Here is a 22,746-nt window from a genome sequence, read left to right on the forward strand (position 1 = left end):
TTTGAGCATGTTAGGTGATGACATCACCAGTCAACTGCAACTTCACCACATTCTAAATTCTAAAATTCTAATTCTAAAAATCATTTTGAGAACCTAGAAAAGCGCTATCTTAATGTTGTTGTCTGATGTCATGTTGTGTGTGTGTGTGTGTGTGTGTGTGTGTGTGTGTGTGTGTGTGTGTGTGTGTGTGTGTGTGCGTGCGTGCGTGCGTGCGTGCGTGCGTGCGTGTGTGTGCGTGTGTGCGTGTGTTCAGGCGGCTCGATGGTGTTGTCCGGCATCAGCTGTTTCTTCCTGTGGTTCGGCACCAGTGAGTCCATGATGATCGCGATGCTCTGCCTTTATAACGGACTCAGTATATCAGCCTGGAACTCACTGGACGTGGTGACGGCCGAACTCTACCCCACCGACAGGAGGTACACGGACACACCGTCGCTAATAAACATGGAGCACAAACATTTTTAAGACTGTCACTAATGCACTGACGTCTGTGGAGCATCAAGATACAGTGAGGGGCTGTTATCAAATTATTACAAACACTTTTTGTATATACACTACCGTTCAAAAGTTTGGGGTCAGTAAGATTTTTAATGTTTTTAAATGAAGTCTCTTCTGCTCACCAAGGATGCATTTATTTGATTAAAAATACAAACAAAAACAGTAATATTGTGAAATATTATGACAATTTAAAACAGCTGTTTTCTATGTGAATATATATTAAAATGTAATTTATTCCTGTGATCAAAGCTGTATTTTCAGCATCATTACTCCAGTCTTCAGTGTCACATGATCCTTCAGAAATCACTCTAATATGATGATTTGATGCTCAAGAAACATTTCTGATTATTATCAATGTTGAAAACAGTTTTTTACATTTTTATTTCATGCTATGATGAATAGAAAGTTCAAAAGAACAGCATTTATCTGAAATCTAAAGCTTTTTTTGGGGTCAGTAAGAATTTAAATTTTATTTTTGGGGGAAAGAAATAAAATAAATCAATACTTTTATTCATCGAGGTTAAACTGATCAAAAGTGACAGTAAAGACATTTATAATGTTAGAAAATATTCTATTTTAAATAAATGCTGTTCTTTTGAACTTTCTATTCATCAAATAATTTTGAAAAAAATTTGTACACAACTGTTTTCAACATTGATAATAATAATGAATGTTTTTTGAGCATCAAATCATCATATTAGAGTGATTTCTGAAGGATCATGTGACACTGAAGACTGGAGTAATGATGCTGAAAATTCAGCTTTGATCACAGGAATAAATTACAGTTTAAAATATATTAAAATAGAAAACAGTCCTTTTAAATTGTCATAATATTTCACAATAATACTGTTTTTTTTTATTTATTGTTTTTTATCAAATAAATGCAGCGTTGGTGAGCTTCTTTTAAAAACATTTAAAAAATCTTACTGACCCCAAACTTTTGAACGGTAGTGTACATGTAAATGTTCGATGAAGAACTTAAAACTGAAATTAGAGATGTTGCTTTGGCAACTAACTGAAATGAGTTTAAGTTGAATAACTAAAATTACTAACTGGAAGAAAAAAAACTGAAATAAAAATATGGAATATTTAAAAAAACAAACATAAAATTACAAAAAATTTAAAACTAAAGAACTATTTAATATAAATAATAACAAATATATAATAATATAGAAATAGTACTAAATATCATTGCTACAGTACATTAATGATCTTCTGGGTATCTGTTCATTCTAACAATTTAACTAATTAAATAATAAAAAAAAAGGATACAGTATTTATTTAAATCATTATTCTGTTGTTCCTGGACCTGCTTATGCTGCATTTTATGTCTAATGTAGAGATATACTGCTGTTTACAATGCAATCATATATTAGTACAAATAAACAACATCATTTATTTAATTTTATAATTACAATATGTGTATGACTTGCATCTATTATTTATATTTATTTCATATTATATTTATTATATTGTTATAGTATAATGGTTTAGTGTACAAATTAATGTATATAATATATATAATGTTTATTAATATATTTGATCCTGTCATCCTAATAACATAAACAAAACATAATATAATAATACCCTAATTTTTGTGCTATAAAAGCACTGCTCTGTATAAGTAAAATGTCTGATCTAATTATATAATTATATAATTTAAAAGATAGTTCCCCATAAACAGCTTCATAACAACTACACTGAAAAGTGTTTGGCTACAGTTGAGTTGAGGTACTTTTGAGTAAATGATCAGTGGCGAGTTTCATGTACACTGAAAAACATTTTTGTGTAGGATTTACTTTTAAGCCACTTTCACACAGAAACTGCTTGTAAATTTCACAAATAATTACAAAAGCAACACATTGAATATTCCAAAGCTCTTTGTTTTATTCACAACTTTGTGGACTTTTAGACGTCAAAGCTTACTGCAACTTAACTATAAAAATACCAGTATTAGTGCTATCACTGCTGATCTTGCTAATGTTGCTGATATTGCTAGCGCTACTGATCTTGCTAGCTCTGCTGATCTTGCTAGCTCTACTGATCTTGCTAATGCTGCTGATCTTGCTAGCTCTACTGATCTTGCTAATGCTGCTGATATTGCTAGCTCTACTGATCTTGCTAGCCCTGCTGATATTGCTAGCTCTACTGATCTTGCTAGCTCTGCTGATATTGCTAGCTCTGCTGATATTGCTAGCTCTGCTGATCTTGCTAGCTCTGCTGATATTGCTAGCTCTGCTGATCTTTCTAATGCTGCTGATATTGCTAGCTCTACTGATCTTGCTAGCTCTGCTGATCTTGCTAGCTCTGCTGATATTGCTAGCTCTGCTGATATTGCTAATACTGCTGATATTGCTAATGCTGCTGATATTGCTAGCTCTGCTGATCTTGCTAATGCTGCTGATCTTGCTAATGCTGCTGGTCTCTTTGGTCTGCAGGGGAACTGGATTCGGCTTCTGTAATGCCATGTGTAAACTGGCCGCCGTCTTGGGGAATGTAATATTTGGTTCGTTGGTGGGAATCACGAAATCGATCCCGATCCTGCTGGCGTCGACTGTGCTGGTCGGCGGAGGCCTGGTGGGTCTGAGACTACCCGACACCCGCTCCAACGTCCTCATGTGACCCCACTACACCTGTGACCTCTGACCCCTGAGCCACCACGGAAACACGCTCAGGGTGCAGGTGGAGCCAGCGGCTGTGATGCGTTTGCTTTCTTTATTCATTTAAAGTATGTCGTTTTTTAACTTATAAACAATTATTTATGGATTTAATTTATTGGTTTAGTTTTTGACTTGCCCAGTTTAGATTAAAACTAATGCCTTCATTGCTGTAAATCAAATGTTATGAAGTGTCAAAACGAAAATGTGTCAATCTGTTTTTAGACTGCGAGTTTATGAGCTAATCTGGGTTGGAAGAGTTATTTAAAATTATTTATTTAGAAATTATTTTTTAAATGTTATCTTTATTATTTTTTAGCTGAACACAAAAAATTCAGGTGATTTTAATATTTTTTATTTATTTTTAATATCAAAACACTACTTAATTTCTTTGAAATGCTCAAACAAGAGTAAAAAGGCCATTTAGAGATGTAGACATTAGCGATAACAGCTTTTATTGGTAGCGTAGGTCCGATCCTCCGGTGGCCAGAGGCGGCCTTTGCAGTTCAGAGGGTGCCCCCCTCCACCCCCCCTCCCCATATTCGGGAAAACAGCACTTTTGCTCGTGTGGTATTGCTTATAAGTATAAAAAACAGAAATTATACTGAGACTTTTTTGCACCATTTCTTATGGTGGCCTCTTCTGTTGCGATGCCAGTTTCAAGTGAAACGCCTGAAACATTGCAAAGGCCGTCACTGCATTTCTTAAACAACGATAACGATTATCCAGTTTACATTTTCTGCTTTTTATAATGATTTAGCTAGCAGAAGAACACGCTTCGACTTCATTCTTGCCTTCGTGAACTTTGTCGTCGATGTAGCTGAAACTGACTTAATTTGTGTGTCTCTCTCTCTCTTGGTTTAAAGGGATGGTTCGGAGTAATTTCAACCTAGGGTCCTTTGCACCATGACCTCGAGCCAAACACCCCCCAGAAGCCTTTTTTTCCCTTTGGTCGAACATTATTAAAGTTAGAGCTTATTTAGAGATATCAGCCGGATGGCTTAGTGCAGGCGCTAATGGATCCAAGGCTGTATCTCATAAATTACCCCACTAATAATGCCCAGAATGGCACCAAACTTCTACAGCAGTACAAATTGGTTTGTAGGCATTGAAAAGTTTGTAAGTACATCAGGAGTTTATTTAAATAACACTTGCCTGATGGCTAATGCTACCGCTAACCCGGACACCGACGTCACTTCCGTGATTTGGGAAAAGCCTGTAAAAGTCCTGGCAGAAAGCGATGCATAAGGATGTAGTGTAACGACGCCCAGTTCCAGGAATGCACTAATATTTTGTGGTTGTACCAGTTTGCAACAATTATTAGTTAAAGGGATAGTTCACCCAAAAATGAAAATTCTGTCATCATTTACTCTCCCTCAAGTTGTTTCAAACCTGTAAGAATTTCTTTTTTCTGCTGAACACAAAAGAAGATATTTTGAAAAATGTCTGTAACCAAACAGTTGATGGACCCCATTGACTTCCATAGTAGGAAAAAAAAATACTATGGAAGTCAATGGGGTCCATCAACTGTTTGGTTACAGACATTTTTCAAAATATCTTCTTTTGTGTTCAGCAGAAAAAAGAAATTCTTACAGGTTTGAAACAACTTGAGGGTGAGTAAATGATGACAGAATTTTCATTTTTGGGTGAACTATCCCTTTAACACTAAGTTGTCAACACTTCGGAAAAAATAATAAAAAATGCATCGCTTTCTGCCAGGACTTTTACAGGCTTTTCCCAAATCACGGAAGTGACGTCGACGTCCGGGTTAGCCGTAGCATGAGCCATCAGGCAAGTGTTATTTAAATAAACTCCTGATGTACTTACAAACTTTCCAATGCCTCGTTTTATGAGTACAGAACCTATTAGTACTACTGTAGAAGTTTGGTACCATTCTGGGCATTATTAGTGCGGTAATTTACGAGATACAGCCTTGGATCCATTAGCGCCTGCACTAAGCCATCCGGCTGATATCTCTAAATAAGCTCTAACTTGAATAATGTTCAACCAAGGGAAAAAAAGGCTTCTGGCGGGGTGTTTGGCTCGAGGTCATGGTGCAAAGGACCCTAGGTTGATCCATCCCTGTAAGGGTTACGGCGTCTTGATAACCCTAGTCTAGCTGCTACGCTTCCATGTGCGAACTCTTCTTCTGAAAACTGAATGGCCTTTGCTTCCTCTCCGTGCCTCCTTCCTCTTAAATCCCTCCGGTCGGCTTCTCGTAGGTTGTAGCGATCCATCGTACAGCAGAACCGAGTGCGTTTCGGATGCTCTACTGCTCAAATAGGTCGTGTTTCGCCATTTCATCACATTCCACTGGAAATTTCATACATGCAATTGTGCAATATGACTAGACGTGATACGGCCGCATCATAGAAAATAATAAAAGCCATTCAGCCTGGTCTGATCTCTTCTGCTGCTGTCTACATGCACTGAAGTACACTAAACAGCAGAAACAAACTCTACACAAGTCAACGCTGAGACCTTTCAAGTGGAGAACTTTGTTTCTGGCCTAATTTAATGATATTTTGTCGTGTGTATGTCGGGAAAGTTAAGATAAACACTTGTTTTGAACTTATCACGGGCGACAACGTTTGCTGTACACGTCTAAATGTTGTAAAGTGTTGCCTGTTGAGTTGAAACATTATTTTTTCATGGTCATATGTGTATGCAAACGTCTCCTCATGTGTATGTGTAGATATATTGTATTTACTGACATTCATTTCTGTCTATAGGTGTTTATTTGGGCTGGTTGTGTGATTTTTTTGGGGGTGTTATTTGAGTTAACAATCTTGCAGGTGTTCTGAACAAATTCGGTTCGTGAGAGGAACGAATTCAATATAAAGTTGAACTTGTGTTTTTTATATTCATTTCTGAACAAATTCAAGTGGCCTATCTGAAAAATTCCACACACACAAATGAAACATGATGTCTTGTTGATAAATACACCCGTGCATGTGCATATTGAGATTTGTGTTGCAGTGATTTGTCTGTCGTGCTTTCGCCATGAGTTTATTTCTCGGTTTGAAAGATGAATGTATCATTATTGTGAGCGTGTGATGTCGTTCTGAAATGGGTTTTGATTGGTTGTGGATCTGGCATGCCAACGACACGTCTGCCGTCACTGCTGGCCAGATTTCTCTGATATATCTGATTTTATTTTGAAAAGAGAGAGAAAGGTGCCATGTACAGTGTGAACGGAACTGAAGTGGATCCAGAAGTACTGCTATTAAAGAGTTTCATTATAAGACTAAAGAGTGTCTGCTTATTTTTTCCTTTAAACAGACCCCATATTCATTTCTGTGGAATAAAAGTTAAGAGTTACATCCTTCATTCTGTCTCAGAGTGTGATATAAGGTGTAATATATCATAAAATATCAAAGCAGAATCTGATGAGAAGAATCGATTAAGATTCTGTAACTGATATTTTGGGTGGAGAAAAAATTTGGTCCAGTGGTTTAACCTCAGTTTTATGAAGCGACAAGAGTGCTTTGTTTGCGAAAAACAAACATAATTAACCACTTCATTTACAAAACATAACACACGTTCACGCAACAACGTCTGTTTTTAACACAACACACATGCCTTGTGGTGCTCTCATGAACACGTGTTGGAGACTAATATTTTGTAAATAAAGTAGTTAATTATGTTTTTTATTTTGTAAAATTTTTGGTTTTTATTGCATATTACAAAGTATAATTGCAAAAGAACTCACGTCGCTTCATAAAACTTAGGCTAAACCCCTGGAGTCACATGTATTACTTTAATGATGTCTTTACTACCTTTCTAGGTCTTGAAAGTGGTAGTTGCATAGACCGTCAATGGAGGGACAGAAATCTCTCAGATTTCATCAAAAATATTTTCATTTGTGTTCTGAAGATGAATGAAAATCTTACAGGTTTGGAAAGAAATGAGGGTTAGTAATTAATGACAGAATTTTCATTTTTGGGTGAATCATCCCTCTAATGGCAGTATGTACTGACGGCAATGGACTTTTAATCAACTAATTAATCCTAGCTAACTATTTTCTCTGTTGACACTATATTTAGTTTTGATGTTCGAATGTTAGTGAGTATAAGGGAAAAACACTTACAGATCTGCATATGCGGTGGATATTGGTTATGCTCATCTTTGCTCACTCCTCAAGGCATCTTGAGTAAAACGGCTCTGTATTTAATGAAGCACTAAAAAAGACCTGAACCGGAAACGATGCAACCCGTTTGTGTTACGCATAACTCCATTATATTATTTAAAACCTGATTAAATTGATTGAAAACAAGTGAATGTCAAAATGTATGTTATTGTGACCTCTATTATTATATTTTTTAATAAATAAAATAAATCGTCTAATAATAGTAATATAAGACGTTTGGAGCTCGTGCGATCACTCGTGTTCATCATGAAAATATAAGCAAACACACCTTAAAAAAGTTAGGAAAACTCGCTTATCATATTTTCATAATGATACTCCAAACGTCTCGCATTGCGTCAGAGCGACACATGAACTCCTCTCATTGAATATGTCTTGTTTTTATAGCTAAAATACTGCTGTTTCCGATGCAATCATATATTAGTATAAATAAACAACATAATTTATTTAATTTTATAATTACAATATGTGTATGACTTACATCTATTATTTATATTTATTTCAAATTATATTTATTATATTGTTATAGTATAATTGGTTTAGGTTAAAAACAAATGTATATAATATATATAAGGTTTATTAATATATTTGATCCTGTCATCCTAATAACATAAGCAAAACATAATATAATACCCTAATTTTTGTGCTATAAAAGCGCAATTCTTAAGTAAAATAAGTAAAATGTCTAATCTAATTTTATATAATTATATAATTTCAAGTGCAAGGCCCGTGAAATATTGGTCCAATCGCCGGTTCGCCAATACACGGGGAAGGTATCACGTGTTACTGTCCTTTTCTCATGCAAAGTATTGGTTGGTTAAATGCAATATATTAATCATATATATTTACTCGTTTATTTCATCTGACTCCATAAATGAAAAGGTTTTAATGATATCTGTGCCTCACTAAAAGTGAGCAAATGTTTGACTATTCCTTTTAACCATTAAATGAACAATGTCACAATCAGTTAGAATAATCACATGTAACAATTTAATATTTCAGATATCAGAGATCAATTCCTCAATCAATTCAAATATCTAAAACATGATTATACAATGGTTACACCAAAGAATCTTACCCAGCTAGAGAGAGACCACCTAAGTCCGCGTCCACCAGAGAAGAGCGCGAGCGAGCCCAAAACAACTTCCTTTGTTTCCTTGACCAGGTGACATGGGGGTGGGGAAACCGCCCTCAAATGGCTTCTATCCCACAGAAGGGGGGTTGCCTTATCTGGCCTTAAAGGGACACTAGGTAACTTTTTTACCTTAACTGAACAGCTTCGGAGTCAGTGGAATGGTTATATTACTTATTTTGGGTTGAATGGTGGTGGTTTCGCACCCCCCTGGTGCCCGAGAGCGGAAAAAACTCACTTGCAACTTTGGGCCGGCGGGTCGGCGGCCTCGCCGTCAGGAAGTATCGCGTGATATCAGGTCTCGCGATGTAACGAATTGCTTGACGGCACTGCACACGTACACGCCCCCATTCAAGCACCGTATAGCTATAAGCGAAGGGCAATGATAGATTGAGTTATGGCTGAGGCTGTAAAAAAGAAGCAGAAAGCTAGGAAATCTTTGTCGGAGGACCAACGAAAGAGGAAACGGGAGACTGACCGAGCAAGAAGTCAGACTCGAGTAAATATTGGACCGGCTTTTTCAGAATGGCGAGAACTGAGAGAAACAGAAGCCTGCAAAACGGATGCTGACCTGGCCTTATTACTGTGTTTAATATTTAAATTTCAAGTAATTGTGACCTCAGGATGTTTGCTTTTGTCTGTAAAGGTTTTTATTATGATCGCTGTCTGTTACGGGCTTACTAGTACGCTAGATACTATAACTTTGATGTTAGCATTGTCATAGCAAACACGTTTGATTTCTGTAGTTGTTTGACCATTCCTCTGTAGGTTTTATTTGTGTAACTTACACTTTTATTTTATGTCATTAAGTCAACGCGTCTGATAATAGGCAATAAACATGCTGCACATATCATGATCGAGCTAGAAAAAACGTTCTGATGTTTTCTTAGACAGGCAAAGGTAACCGTCATTCTACTAGATGAACCTTGCTAATATAACTTTAGACAAATATTAGCCTCCGATATATATTTTTTTTATGCTCATGCCCACTCTCCCAAAAACAAACAAACAAACAAACACGAAAGCAGTAGTTCGCCTCGTTCATATCGTTCGTTCCCGGTAAAAATACTAACGTTAGTATGCATGACAACACAATAAAAATAAAAAAAAATCACCATCAGTTGGAAAGAAAGTATTGCTTTACTTGCCTCGGTAGACATAACTGGTTTTGAAATAGCCGGTTCCTCTACTCAGCTGGGTTGACAGCTGATCAGCTGGGTTGCTCGTGGTGAGGGGGGAGGGACAACAGTTCGTTTTTATGACAGAGTGTTTGAAAGCATTATACTACCAGACACTAGGGGGAGCTTCGTAGAGAAAAAACACTCAGACTTGCCTGGTGTCCCTTTAACTTTAAACCAGTTCTCTAAACTTCTATAAACCTTATTTCCTTTTATTTTATCTATCTGGATATGAGATATCTGTACCACTCACTTTGAGACATTTCAAATGACACCAAAAGCATAAAAGTCAATGATAAACATTCACATTAAACCATGTTCTTGTGTGAGTTCTTTGTTTCTGAGAGGAAGAAAGGCTGTATATGGGGAGGTCGAATGTTAATTAGCCAGCAGGGCCATTTTGTCCCATAGACCAGTATTTTCAGTCTTACACAAGCTACAGTTGAGATACTTTTGAGTAAATTATCAGTGGCGAGTTTCATGTACACTGAAAAACATGTTTGTGTAGGATTGAATCTCTGAGCAGTGTGTGTGAATCTCTGTGAGTTTAAAGAATAAGAGTTTGTTTAAATCACTGCATATAAATAAATCACTGCATATTTACATATACAGTCAATATTTTATTTCTTTATGCAAGCTGAACTGTCATAATTATCTTACATGGCATTTCATTTATTATACTGCAGTGCACATATAATTAATCCACATTTTAATTTCTTTCATACATGTTTTTCATGACCTTAAAATCATCAGATTTGTGTCATGAACTGATCAAACAATCCGCCAAAGGAAATGATAAAGAAAACGGAAGTGATCACCTGTGCCCACGTGACAGTGAATAACCAATAATAAATATCAAATAATTAATACTCCTACAGATGTCAGTGATGATGATGATGATGATGATGATGATGTTTTCAATTTCATTTTTCAATTTTCAAACACTGTGTTCCTGTTTCTGATCTCTCTTTCTTTTAATTTTATTTATTATTTTTGTTTATATTGTACATGTTTGCATATACATGTTTGCATTTATAAATAAAAATATTGCATTTTCGCAGATGGCTCACTGATTCTTCGATTATGGTTTGGGCTAAAAGAGAAGGGATTAGGTCTGTGGGAGCATTGTTAGTGCGTGCGAGTATATGAATGTGAATGTTACTGTATCTAAATGTTTGTTATAGTCTTGTGTTGTATTTACTTTAATTATGATTTTCCATCTTGATGCTGGTTTCTTTGTAATGTAAAGGACCCCCTCGAAAATGAGATGGTGCATCTCAAGGGGTTATCCTTGAAAATAAAGAATAAAGAAAAATGTTCAGGTCTTCAGCTGCTGATGGATGTCAGTGTGATGATGATGATGATGATGATGATGATGATGATGATGATGTTCTTGTGAACATGATGAAGGGTTTGATGAGAATCTCACCTCAGTTTTGACCTCAGAATCAAACTTTACAGGCTCGTCTGAATCACAGGAGACTAGAAATCACAAATATATATCAGATTATCCGCAATGTTTTGGATTATGTTCTCAATTTAAAACAGACTAAAATGTGATGAAAGATTAAATAAAGTCCCATAATGATCAAACACTCACAGACTGGCTTCAGTTTCCCCATACTCTCACATCTAACAAGTCTCTGTCTACTTTCATCTTGTGATTCACTGGTTTGTGTCTCATTTCTGTCCTCCATTTTTTTCGCAGTCTTCTTATTTTCTGCTGATCTGTGATTTCTGGTGATTTTCTTTCTCCTCTTCATTTGAATCTGTTCAATCACACAGACAGATTTTCATTAAAGCGATATAACATCATATCACAAGATATCAGATCAGCATGAGCTCAGTGTTATTACAACATCTCATATTAACACTATATTCATAATAATCAACGATGATGATAAATGACAAATATATAAATGTGATTTTATGTGCGAGTCCTGATTATAAACCTCTTTCTCTTCTCACCTCATGTTTGATCATATTTGATTAATCAGAACGACACTTTTACAGCTCCGACTGGATCAACAGAGACTGTAAATGAAGGAAAAAAAACATTATCATAATTATAATACAGTGACTGAACTGATGATATAGATTCAGATCAGGAACATTTCTGATAAAAAAAAGATAATAATCCAGTCATCTATATGAAAATAAAGCTAAAGATGAAGAGAGGTGTAGAATAATCCAGAGTGTTTATAAAATCACACTGTGCCAGTGAGCACTTGTAGGCTATATAGCGACTTTGTACTGAATAGCTTTCAAACTCAAACATGTCAACCTGTAAGCACAGAGAAAATATAACGTAGGAAAACGACGCTCGGAAACAAGTAAAATTCGAAATGATTCGCAGTGGACAAAATACACTGAACTCTATGCGCAGGCGGCAGAGAGACAGATCCGAAGGGACCGTCTGCAAAGTGCAAAACCCGAAAAAAACAGTCAATAACTTCACTGTCACAGACTATTGTGTCATCAAATTCAGTTCACACATCAGTGCTGTTCTGATGGTTATACTACAACACTTATTTTGGGGAAAAATATATTTTAAATTGTATATACAATTGTAAAATTATAATTTTGATGATTTTTATGGAAAATATTCAATAACTGCAATGTAATTCAAAACTTCACTGTATTTATTTATTTATTTATTTTTATTATTATTTATTTATTTTTCCAAAATAAGTGTTGTAGTATAACCATCAGGACAGCAGTGATGTTTGAACTGAATTTGATGACAATGCAGTGTATTACAGTGAAATTATTAAATATTTTTCATAAAAATTATAAAAAGGATATTTACAATTGTATATACAATTTAAAATATATTTTTCCCAAAATAAGTGTTGTAGTATAACCATCAGGACATCGGTGATGTGTAAACTGCCATCTTTCTTTCTTTCTTTCTAACTAATCTATTTTTCTTTCTTTCTAACTAATCCAGCTTTCTTTCTTTCTAACTGATCTTTCTTTCTTTCTTTCTTTCTACCTAATCTTTCTTTCTTTCTTTCTTCCTAATCTTTATCTTTCTTCCTTACTTTCTTTCTTTCCAACTAATCTTTCTTTCTTTCCAACTAATATTTCTTTCTTTCTTTCCAACTAATATTTCTTTCTTTCTTTCTACCTAATCTTTCTTTCTTTCTTTCTTTCTACCTAATCTTTCTTTCTTTCTACCTAATCTTTCTTTCTTTCTACCTAATCTTTCTTTCTTTCTAACTAATCTTTCTTTCTTTCCAACTTATATTTCTTTCTTTCCAACTAATATTTCTTTCTTTTTAACTAATCTTTTAGACTTTTGTGTCTTTAGTGTCTTTGTTTATCCCGAGGTTTTCCCGCAGCCTGCCGGATCCAGGCCGTATCCAGATCTGACGAAGGACCTTCGCCTGGACTTGATGACAACGCAGTGCTGAAGTGCCAACTAGTCTTTTCCTATGGAGGATCCCTTTACCACTCGACAGATAAAGCGTTGTCGGGAAAATTAGTTTTGCGTATCTACCCCGAAGTGACAAAATAAAATAAAATTCTGTATCAAAATTTATAAGGAAAGACCAGTACTTTGTTTAGGCTGGGTCTGTAGGGAATTCCAAACCTGCGCACATATATTCAAACGCACATAACTATAGAACCAATTATTAATGCGCATGCGCATCAGCGTTTCTCACAGGTTCGCGTTTAAAGTCTGTGTAGAGAGAATGGTGTCGTCTTAGCGGCCCCTAATTTAATAACAAATGATCGTTGCGACGGAAGCGAATCAATCAAAACTAACTTTAGCTTGAAAATAACTTTATTAAAGAACCGCTATAAAGCCAAAACAATCTCTGTTACCTTAAATTATACGTTTATCTCTGTAAAGCTGCTTTGAAACAATGTTAAAAGCGCTATATAAATGAAGATGACTTGACTTGACATGCTGTAGGTGATCTGTATTACATGCATACTGTATAAATACTGCTAAATGAATAAATGTAAATGCAAAAAAAACACAAGTACAAGAAGTAGGGTTTGCTATTCTGAACATAACCCAACTCTATATTGATGGGAAAACAAATCAACAAAATTACGCCTGATGCTAAACTTAAATATTTAGTTCTAGCAATAAGAATCCTTTTTATCTTTTAATAACAGTATCATGTGCTTTTACACACGTTTTACACCAACGTCCCTGAAGCAAAGATTAAATTCCATAATTTCAAGGGTCACTTTTTAGGCATTAGGGGTCAAGAGGTCATGGACACAAAGGCATTGTCTGAATGATAACCCTCCGCTGACAGCCAACAGTTCATGTCAAGCTCATAGGCGTAATTTGCGGGTGGGACGGGTGGGGCTCTGTACGGTAGGCGAAAGTTCTACCACTAGACCATTAAGATGCCCCGTAATTACATAGGCGGATCTATAACATATATTAGGCATTAAACGACAAATTAAACCCCATGTAGCCTGCTATTTAAATCGATTGCTGGACATCGTAATGTTATTGTACATATATTTGATTTAGCATTGTATTAGCAACCCCCACCCCACCCACTTTTTAAAACAAGCTACATTCTTCCACTTAGCAGACACTTTTACCTTGCTTCTATTTTAGCCAGCCTTCAGGCTCCTATCTGAGAGACCAAAGAGTCTCCAAACATCTTTTAAAAACTACATGAGGATTTATGCAGTTTAAAAATGAGCACATGCAACAGAAACAAGCTGAAAAAGATTCATTAACTGTGTCGAAAAATACTCTGTCTGCATATAGTTGCTTTAATGTTTAAACTACATGCAATTATAAACTCATATTATTAACTGAGAAACTGCATGTAAAATTGTACTACTTATATTCATTTTATTTCCATGCATATCATTCATAACACATGAGACCATTTAACCCTTGTGTGGTGTTCACAACCCAATTACCCCTGTGGTGTTTCACGGACAAAAATGTCCGGACTATAAAAAATAGCTTATAAATCTCTCATTATACTATATTTTCACCCAATATTGGATTCAATCTTTTTGTCAACTTGTTCTCTTTCAGTTAGGACTGGTTTTATATTTCTATTTGCATCTGATTAGTCGTAGGCCTCATTTATTTGAGTAATATTTATTTTGAGTAAAAAGGCCAAGTCTAAGCTACCTTGCTTGGCTACGTGAGTCCGTGAATTTCTTTTGTGTTAGAACACAATGAGGAATATCTTTAGTTCTGAGTGATGGATTATGTTGAGGACTCATTTTAATTGTAAGCATCTGCTGTAAATAATGATGTGTCATTTTCCACAATCGGAGCATGTTTCATGAAGTTACGAGCGGAAATGTGTCTAAAATTCAGCATCCATACATGGTTTACACATGGGTCTCTTGAAGGGCTTCTTTTACAAAAACCTCGCTCAAGTTTAGTAAAAAGCCTGAAACAATTATGCTTGTTGTATTCTACTAATTAAGACTCAAATGACATTTGTATGATGTATTTGACATATTGCTGAATGCAATACAAAAGTTTATAAATTGTTTTTTTTCTATTTATCAGCAAATAACTCTGCACTACTTAGGAGTTTATTAAATTGGCTACATTCATTGTAAATTTCAGACTCTAAGCTTTCAAATGACACCTATTTTAAGTTGATCAAGGTAATATTTTTGAAAAATATTATGATTATTTATTTCGCAGCTAGGTGGCGCCTGCGGGGGGTACACTCCGTTTTAGAGTGATAACTCAGCAGTCGTTAGGATTTGATCAAAGTGATTAGATGCATTAAAAAGTTGAGATTCTAAGCTTTAAAATGATACATATTTTGTGTTGTTCCATTCATTGATTGCATTGGTCTCTCTCATTCACTTTCAATGGCCCATTGAAACAATGGCCCACAATGGCCCTCAATGGCCCAGTGGAACACCACAAGTGTAACTCTGTGCCATATTGTACAAAATAAAAGTTTTTCAAAACAAAATTCCTGGTGAAAATTTTTTGTAGACTAATGTGATCAACAGTGCCAATTTTCTTCAGATTTTATTTAATATTTCCAAAATTATTCAAAAATAATGTATTTTTTTACTCAAAAAATGAGATGCCTACTCTCAAATAAATGAGGCCTACGATTAATCAGATGCAAATAGAAATATAAAACCAGTCCTAACTGAAAGAGAACAAGTTGACAAAAAGATTGAATCCAATATTGGGTGAAAATATAGTATAATGAGAGATTTATAATCTATTTTTTATAGTTTTTATAGTAAGGTGACAAAACCCCCCCTAAAAAATTAAGAAAAGTGTCACAAAACATTTCAGAAGTATGTATACCATTTGTGAAAAAAGTCACCAAGTTTCAGTCCAAAGCGATAACATTAACTAGTATTTTCGGGAAAAAGAAAATCTTCTCCGGACAAAAATGTCCTGAACACCACATGAGGGTTAAATTAAACAACAAAACAACAAAAGGGTGATTAAAACTTTAACCTAAAATTTGATGTTGAAAATGATGATGCTCATGTCGTCATCAAATACATTTGCATTGATTATATAGGAAGTTTGTACAACTAAACATAACCTTGACTAGTTCTCAACTAAAAAAAGCACAAAGAAAAAAAAATCTGTTGTGGTCTCATTTGAGCTAGAAGACTCTTTTGTTGTTTGAATGAAAAGTCTGGGATAATTTATGCGAGTTTGACTGCAGACCTTTTACATGACCCTAAATGCCAGACTAACATTTAAAAAAACACAAACTAAACTAAACAGCACTAAACGTGCAGGTTAACCCAGTTTGAATTAACATATGCAAACAAACAATTAAAAGGGAGCGACAGAAGACGACAGAGTCGCTGTCAGCCAATGAGCATTTGATATTTTAAAGAGCAAATACTTTCCTTTTGTTCGGTTGTTTCTGAACCAAATACAAAGAAACACTAAACTAACCCGGCACTAAACGCGAACAAACAGCGATATACGGCGAAACTGGAGTGTTGTGTCGTATAGAGGAGGAAGAAACCTGCTGTAAATGATCCAGCCGCGGAGGAACAAGTGCAGCTCAAAGTCCTAAAACCTCTCGAGACTAGAGTCCATAGAAACCGGAGAACAACAATCCTCAAAACCTGGACACACACATACACACACACACTGCGACTGAATCCCGCACAGACACTCACCCGGGCGCGTGGAGAAGGAAGGGTTCCGGTCCTCCGCGCGCGGGTTAAACGTTTAAAGTTTAAAGAGTTTGTGAGAGCTGATGCCGTGACTAGGGGTGGGCGGATCGATCCTTAAGTATCGATATATCGATACTGACGTGGTATCGAAAAGGATCGATCCTCACATAAAAATATCGATCCAAATGTGTGTGTTTTTTACCAGTAATTTTTTATTAATTTATCACGCAATTCAGTGCATAAAATAAGCTTCTAAGTTGAAAAATAAGCGAATGTTAGCGTATAATTGTGTAGGATAGAACTTTTCTCCTAGTCCTAGTCATCTGGATACAAAACGAAACCAATCAGAGCGTTCGATGCTGGTGTTCACAGGCCCAGTGCGTTTGGGAAACGAAGCCTTGCTTAGATGACAGAGAAACAATCGGGAGTTATTTCGCAATAAACAAACCAAAAGTGTACATAACGGTTCAAAATGTTGACGTCAGTAAGATTTTTTTAATGAAATTAATATTTTTATTCAACAAGGATCGATGCATTAAATTGATCAAAAGTGACAGTCAAGGGTTTTACACTGTTAAAAAAAATCTACTTCATATAAATGCTGTTCTTTCAACTTTGTTCATCAAATAATTCTGCATAAAATGTATCATGGTTTCCACAAAAATATGAAACTGTTTTCAACATTGATAATAATAAGAAATATTTCCTGAGCAACAAATCAGCATATTAAAATGAATTATCATCATGACTGGAGTAATGATGCCGAAAATTCAGCTTTGATCACATGAATAAATTACAGTTTACTATGACATAGAAAACCTATGTTAAATTGTAATATTCCAGTTTTTACTGTATTTTTGATCAAATAAATGCAGAAGAGAATTAAAAATCTTACAGACCCCAAACTTTTGAACAGTAGGCTAGTATACTAGTAGGCTAGTACTATAATTAGGGTAGTTTTGTAAAAGTCACTGACTAATTACAGGCGAGTTGAGAGCACAAATCACAAAATATTTAGTAGTCATGAAAACGTATTCAGATTTAGCATATTAATGATGCATTCAGGGGGTGGGGTGGGGTGGGGTGGGGTGGGGTGGGGTGGTGTGGCGCAGTGGATAAGACACATGTCTTTGGTGTGAGAGACCCGGGTTCGAATCCACTGTGAGACACCAATGTGTCCCTGAGCAAGACACTTAACCCCTAGTTGCTCCAGAGGCGTGCGACCTCTGACATATATAGCAATTGTAAGTCGCTTTGGATAAAAGCGTCAGCTAAATATGTAAATGTAAATGTAAATGCATTCACCTCATACATCATGACACACTGCTCTAGCACAGGAAAGTGCATACAAGTTCAAGTGCATGCTTTTAAAATTAAAAAGTATCGGTATCGGTATCGATATCGGCGATGGCCCTGTATTTACTTGGTACCAAAATTTGCAGTATCGCCCACCACTAGCCGTGCGCTTCTCCCTCTCAGCAGTGTTTGTGTGTGAGAGAGAGAGAGAGAGAGAGAGAGAGAGAATTTTTATGTGATAAATGTTTTATTTTTTATTTAACCCAGTTGTGTTAAAAAAATTGAGATTTGATGTTTTTAGAAAAAATAAATTACTCATTTTATGTGATTTAACAAAAAATAATTCAACCGGATCCCGAGGGAGTCTGGAGATATTGAGTCTCAATAGTCTGGAGATATTCGACTTACATTGTCGAAGTGGCCGCTCGGAGCTGTGGCCGTAAGGTCTCCAGTGCCTCTCGAGACGGCAATCCCCAAACCCGGTGGTGGACACCGGAAGTAAAGGATGCCGTCAAGGTGAAGGAGGAGTCCTATCGGGCCTGGTTGGCTTGTGGGACTCCTGAGGCAGCTGATGGGTACCGGCAGGCCAAGCGAACTGCAGCCCGGGTGGTTGTGGAGGCAAAAACTCGGGCCTAGGGCTGGGCGATTTTGCCTAAAAAAAAAATCTTCGATTTTTATAGAAAAATTCGAGTTTCGATTCGATTTTCGATTTTTTTTCCCAATGCACTTAAAAAATGACTGCAGACATCAGATATAGTGTCAAAAGTGCAACTTTATTGCTATGATTGTCCTCAAGAGTTAAAATGCGTAGAATCCCAAAACAAAAAGTAAATGAGGCTCTGTCATTCAACAATTTCAAGCTTTAACCCAGGTTTAAGCAAAAGTGCAACAACTTCACAGTAGCTTAAATTTTCTGTTCAAGAAATCAGATAATTACAAATTTTGTAACATATAACATTACAATTAAAAAAATAAACTCTTCTCAGTATAGTGTGAATATAAAAAATGAAACATGCCTGTGGCAGACATATAGCCTGCTCAAAGAGTGAACAAATGTAAACTTTTATCTATAACAACAAAACACGTGCTTGTTAGATCTCTGAAACATTGTGCATGCTCATTCTAAAAAATTTTTGCAAGAAAGATGAGCCTGTCCACAACCTCTGGCTTAAGGCAGGCCCGGTTGCAGGTAACTATTCCCCCACCCACACTAAATACCCTCTCTGAGGGGGCACTAGTGGCTGGAATAGAAAGATATTTTTTAGCCAGTAAGCTTAGCCTTGGAAAGTTGGGCTGATGCAGCTTCCACCATTCAAGAGGATCTGTGTCTGGCTCTATGTCTGGAATAAGGAAATATGTTGCAAGCTCAGTCTCAATTTTTGTTTTCTCAGATTGTGGGTGTGGCGTGGTGGATGGTGCACTGTTTTTAAAGAAGGCACCCAGAGTCATTTTCTTTTTTGGTGGGGTGTTCTCTTGAACAGCTGAGGGACCAGCTTCTTCTGTGGTAAAGTTGCAGAGAGCAGAGATCTCAGACACCGCTCTTTTTTTGACAACTTCCAGTTTGCTAATCAAATAATGAGTCTAGAAAGAAATAGCCTAATACAAGAGATGGTAATATTATTACTTCTGGTTCAATAGTCACACTTGAAATAGAAGGTCAAATTATACTTGTTCTAGCACTATTAGAATGACTATTAGTAGAAAAATAATTCAGACTGCTTTGCGAACACATTTGGCTGATTCATTGAAAAGAATCGGCTCCCAAGAGCGATAAGAAACAGCTCGCAATTACAGAGCGATTCAATCCGACTCCCAAGTACAGAGCGATTCAATCCGACTCCCAAGTACAGAGCGATTCAATCCGACTCCCAAGTACAGAGCGATTCAATCCGACTCCCAAGTACAGAGCGATTCAATCCGACTCCCAAGTACAGAGCGATTCAATCCGACTCCCAAGTACAGAGCGATTCAATCCAACTCCCAAGAACCGAGTGATTCAATCTGACTCCCAAGTACAGAGCGATTCAATCCAACTTCCAAGAACAGAGTGATTCAATCCAACTCCCAAGTACGGAGCGATTCAATCCGACTCCCAAGTATGGAGGGGTCTGAATTCCTCATTATTATAGCTCCACAGGCCCCTTTTCTACCCCTTTTCTGATGTGCGTCTGAGAGCAACTCGTTTTGGTGCGGTCTCTTTAAATACAATTGAGACACTTCATACCCCGCCCCCTCTCCAGGTTGTAGAGGTGACACTCGGTTCAACTCCACCCCGTTCGGCCATTTTTGTAGTTTGATAGCAGAGATACGATTATCTAGCGGTACAGAAACTTTTTATTCACACGTTATTAACAAAATGTCAACAACGGAAGACTTGTCCAGCCAGCCTTACATGTTCGAGCCAGAGTCGGAGCAGGAGCGAGATGAAAATGAAGACGACGAACCTGCAGAACAACGTCTTCATGTGGATGTATCGCAATGGTGTGTTACTGTATTTACACATGAAACTTTGGTCTTCCGACCTTTTACCACCGTGTCGATTTATTTTGATTAATATGTGCGAGGGAGAGAGAGCAAGACAGCGTCTAGTTTGGAGACGGTGAAGTCTTGTTTACACTTTTCGCCTGGCTCTGAAGAGAGAGAGTGAGCACGCGCGCGACCGGATCTCTCTCTCTCTCTGCTCGTTTCAGTTAAACATGCGCCCTGTCACAAGTGCGGCAGTTCATCTACATTAGACGGTGTAATGAAGCGTGTGAGTTACTACATCCAACAACCGAACATTTTAACTTACCCTCTCGTAACTTCTGCATCCTTTAGCTTGGACTACAAAATTGCAGCGAGAAATAGAAATGGCGGATTGCTCGAAGTGTTGGGCCGGAAGTCAATGTCTTTTACGGGCTTTTCCCAAATCACGGAAGTGACCTCGACGTCCGGGTTAGCCGTAGCATTAGCCATCAGGCAAGTGTTATTTAAATAAACTCCTGATGTACTTACAAACTTTCCAATGCCTCGTTTTATGAGTACAGAACCAATTTGTTCTACTGTAGAAGTTTGGTACCATTCTGGGCATTATTAGTGGGGTAATTTATGAGATACAGCCTTGGATCCATTAGCGCCTGCACTAAGCCATCCGGCTGATATCTCTAAATAAGCTCTAACTTGAATAATGTTCAACCAAGGGAAAAAAGGCTTCTGGCGGGGTGTTTGGCTCGAGGTCATGGTGCAAAGGACCCTAGGTTGATCCATCCCTGTAAGGGTTACGGCGTCTTGATAACCCTAGTCTAGCTGCTACGCTTCCATGTGCGAACTCTTCTTCTGAAAACTGAATGGCCTTTGCTTCCTCTCCGTGCCTCCTTCCTCTTAAATCCCTCCGGTCGGCTTCTCGTAGGTTGTAGCGATCCATCGTACAGCAGAACCGAGTGCGTTTCGGATGCTCTACTGCTCAAATAGGTCGTGTTTCGCCATGTCATCACATTCCACTGGAAATTTCATACATGCAATTGTGCAATATGACTAGACGTGATACGGCCGCATCATAGAAAATAATAAAAGCCATTCAGCCTGGTCTGATCTCTTCTGCTGCTGTCTACATGCACTGAAGTACACTAAACAGCAGAAACAAACTCTACACAAGTCAACGCTGAGACCTTTCAAGTGGAGAACTTTGTTTCTGGCCTAATTTAATGATATTTTGTCGTGTGTATGTCGGGAAAGTTAAGATAAACACTTGTTTTGAACTTATCACGGGCGACAACGTTTGCTGTACACGTCTAAATGTTGTAAAGTGTTGCCTGTTGAGTTAAAACATTATTTTTTCATGGTCATATGTGTATGCAAACGTCTCCTCATGTGTATGTGTAGATATATTGTATTTACTGACATTCATTTCTGTCTATAGGTGTTTATTTGGGCTGGTTGTGTGATTTTTGGGGGGTGTTATTTGAGTTAACAATCTTGCAGGTGTTCTGAACAAATTCGGTTCGTGAGAGGAACGAATTCAATATAAAGTTGAACTTGTGTTTTTTATATTCATTTCTGAACAAATTCAAGTGGCCTATCTGAAAAATTCCACACACACAAATGAAACATGATGTCTTGTTGATAAATACACCCGTGCATGTGCATATTGAGATTTGTGTTGCAGTGATTTGTCTGTCGTGCTTTCGCCATGAGTTTATTTCTCGGTTTGAAAGATGAATGTATCATTATTGTGAGCGTGTGATGTCGTTCTGAAATGGGTTTTGATTGGTTGTGGATCTGGCATGCCAACGACACGTCTGCCGTCACTGCTGGCCAGATTTCTCTGATATATCTGATTTTATTTTGAAAAGAGAGAGAAAGGTGCCATGTACAGTGTGAACGGAACTGAAGTGGATCCAGAAGTACTGCTATTAAAGAGTTTCATTATAAGACTAAAGAGTGTCTGCTTATTTTTTTCCTTTAAACAGACCCCATATTCATTTCTGTGGAATAAAAGTTAAGAGTTACATCCGTATACATACGTCTCAGAGTGTGATATAAGGTGTAATATATCATAAAACATCAAAGCAGAATCTGATGAGAATCGATTAAGATTCTGTAACTGACATTTTGGGTGGAGAAAAAATTTGGTCCAGTGGTTTAACCTCAGTTTTATGAAGCGACAAGAGTGCTTTGTTTGCGAAAAACAAACATAATTAACCACTTCATTTACAAAACATAACACACGTTCACGCA

The 22,746-nt window shown here is 36.9% G+C and overlaps 2 protein-coding genes across 4 annotated transcripts in view; one reads left to right on the forward strand and one right to left on the reverse strand.

The window, feature by feature from the left end:
* The window catches only part of LOC307144889 (synaptic vesicle glycoprotein 2C), a 57,842-nt gene extending 51,448 nt beyond the window's left edge, over positions 1-6,394 (forward strand). For 2 of the 3 annotated variants that reach the window (XM_079847586.1, XM_079847587.1), the window contains exons 11-13: positions 1-14; positions 254-413; positions 2,934-4,193. The exon at positions 1-14 is cut by the window's left edge and continues 190 nt beyond it. In XM_079847586.1, the coding sequence (XP_079703712.1) occupies positions 1-14; positions 254-413; positions 2,934-3,117 (358 nt within the window). In that variant the 3' untranslated portion in view covers positions 3,118-4,193. Of the gene's footprint in view, positions 15-253; positions 414-2,933; positions 4,194-5,214 lie in introns of those variants that run through there. The other variant, XR_013818846.1, reaches the window with a different exon arrangement.
* A 3,817-nt stretch (positions 6,395-10,211) lies between these two features.
* On the reverse strand, positions 10,212-16,712 carry LOC307145135 (uncharacterized protein). Its single transcript, XM_079847997.1, has 4 exons — positions 16,581-16,712; positions 11,578-11,643; positions 11,210-11,378; positions 10,212-11,091 (listed from the first exon to the last, which is right to left on the reverse strand). Exons 2-4 carry the CDS (start codon positions 11,590-11,592, stop codon positions 10,928-10,930), a joined length of 348 nt encoding a protein of 115 aa, XP_079704123.1. The 5' UTR covers positions 11,593-11,643; positions 16,581-16,712; the 3' UTR covers positions 10,212-10,927.
* Positions 16,713-22,746: the final 6,034 nt, after the last annotated feature.

The sequence above is a fragment of the Squalius cephalus genome (genome assembly GCF_949319135.1).
Source record: "Squalius cephalus genome assembly, chromosome: 17".
Taxonomy (NCBI): Eukaryota; Metazoa; Chordata; class Actinopteri; order Cypriniformes; family Leuciscidae; genus Squalius; species Squalius cephalus.

Coding starts and splice junctions, on each gene's coding strand:
- LOC307145135 (XM_079847997.1), bottom strand. Junction 11,092..11,209: donor GGGGAAACTGAAGCCAGTCT/GTGAGTGTTTGA, acceptor TGTGATTTCTAG/TCTCCTGTGATTCAGACGAG.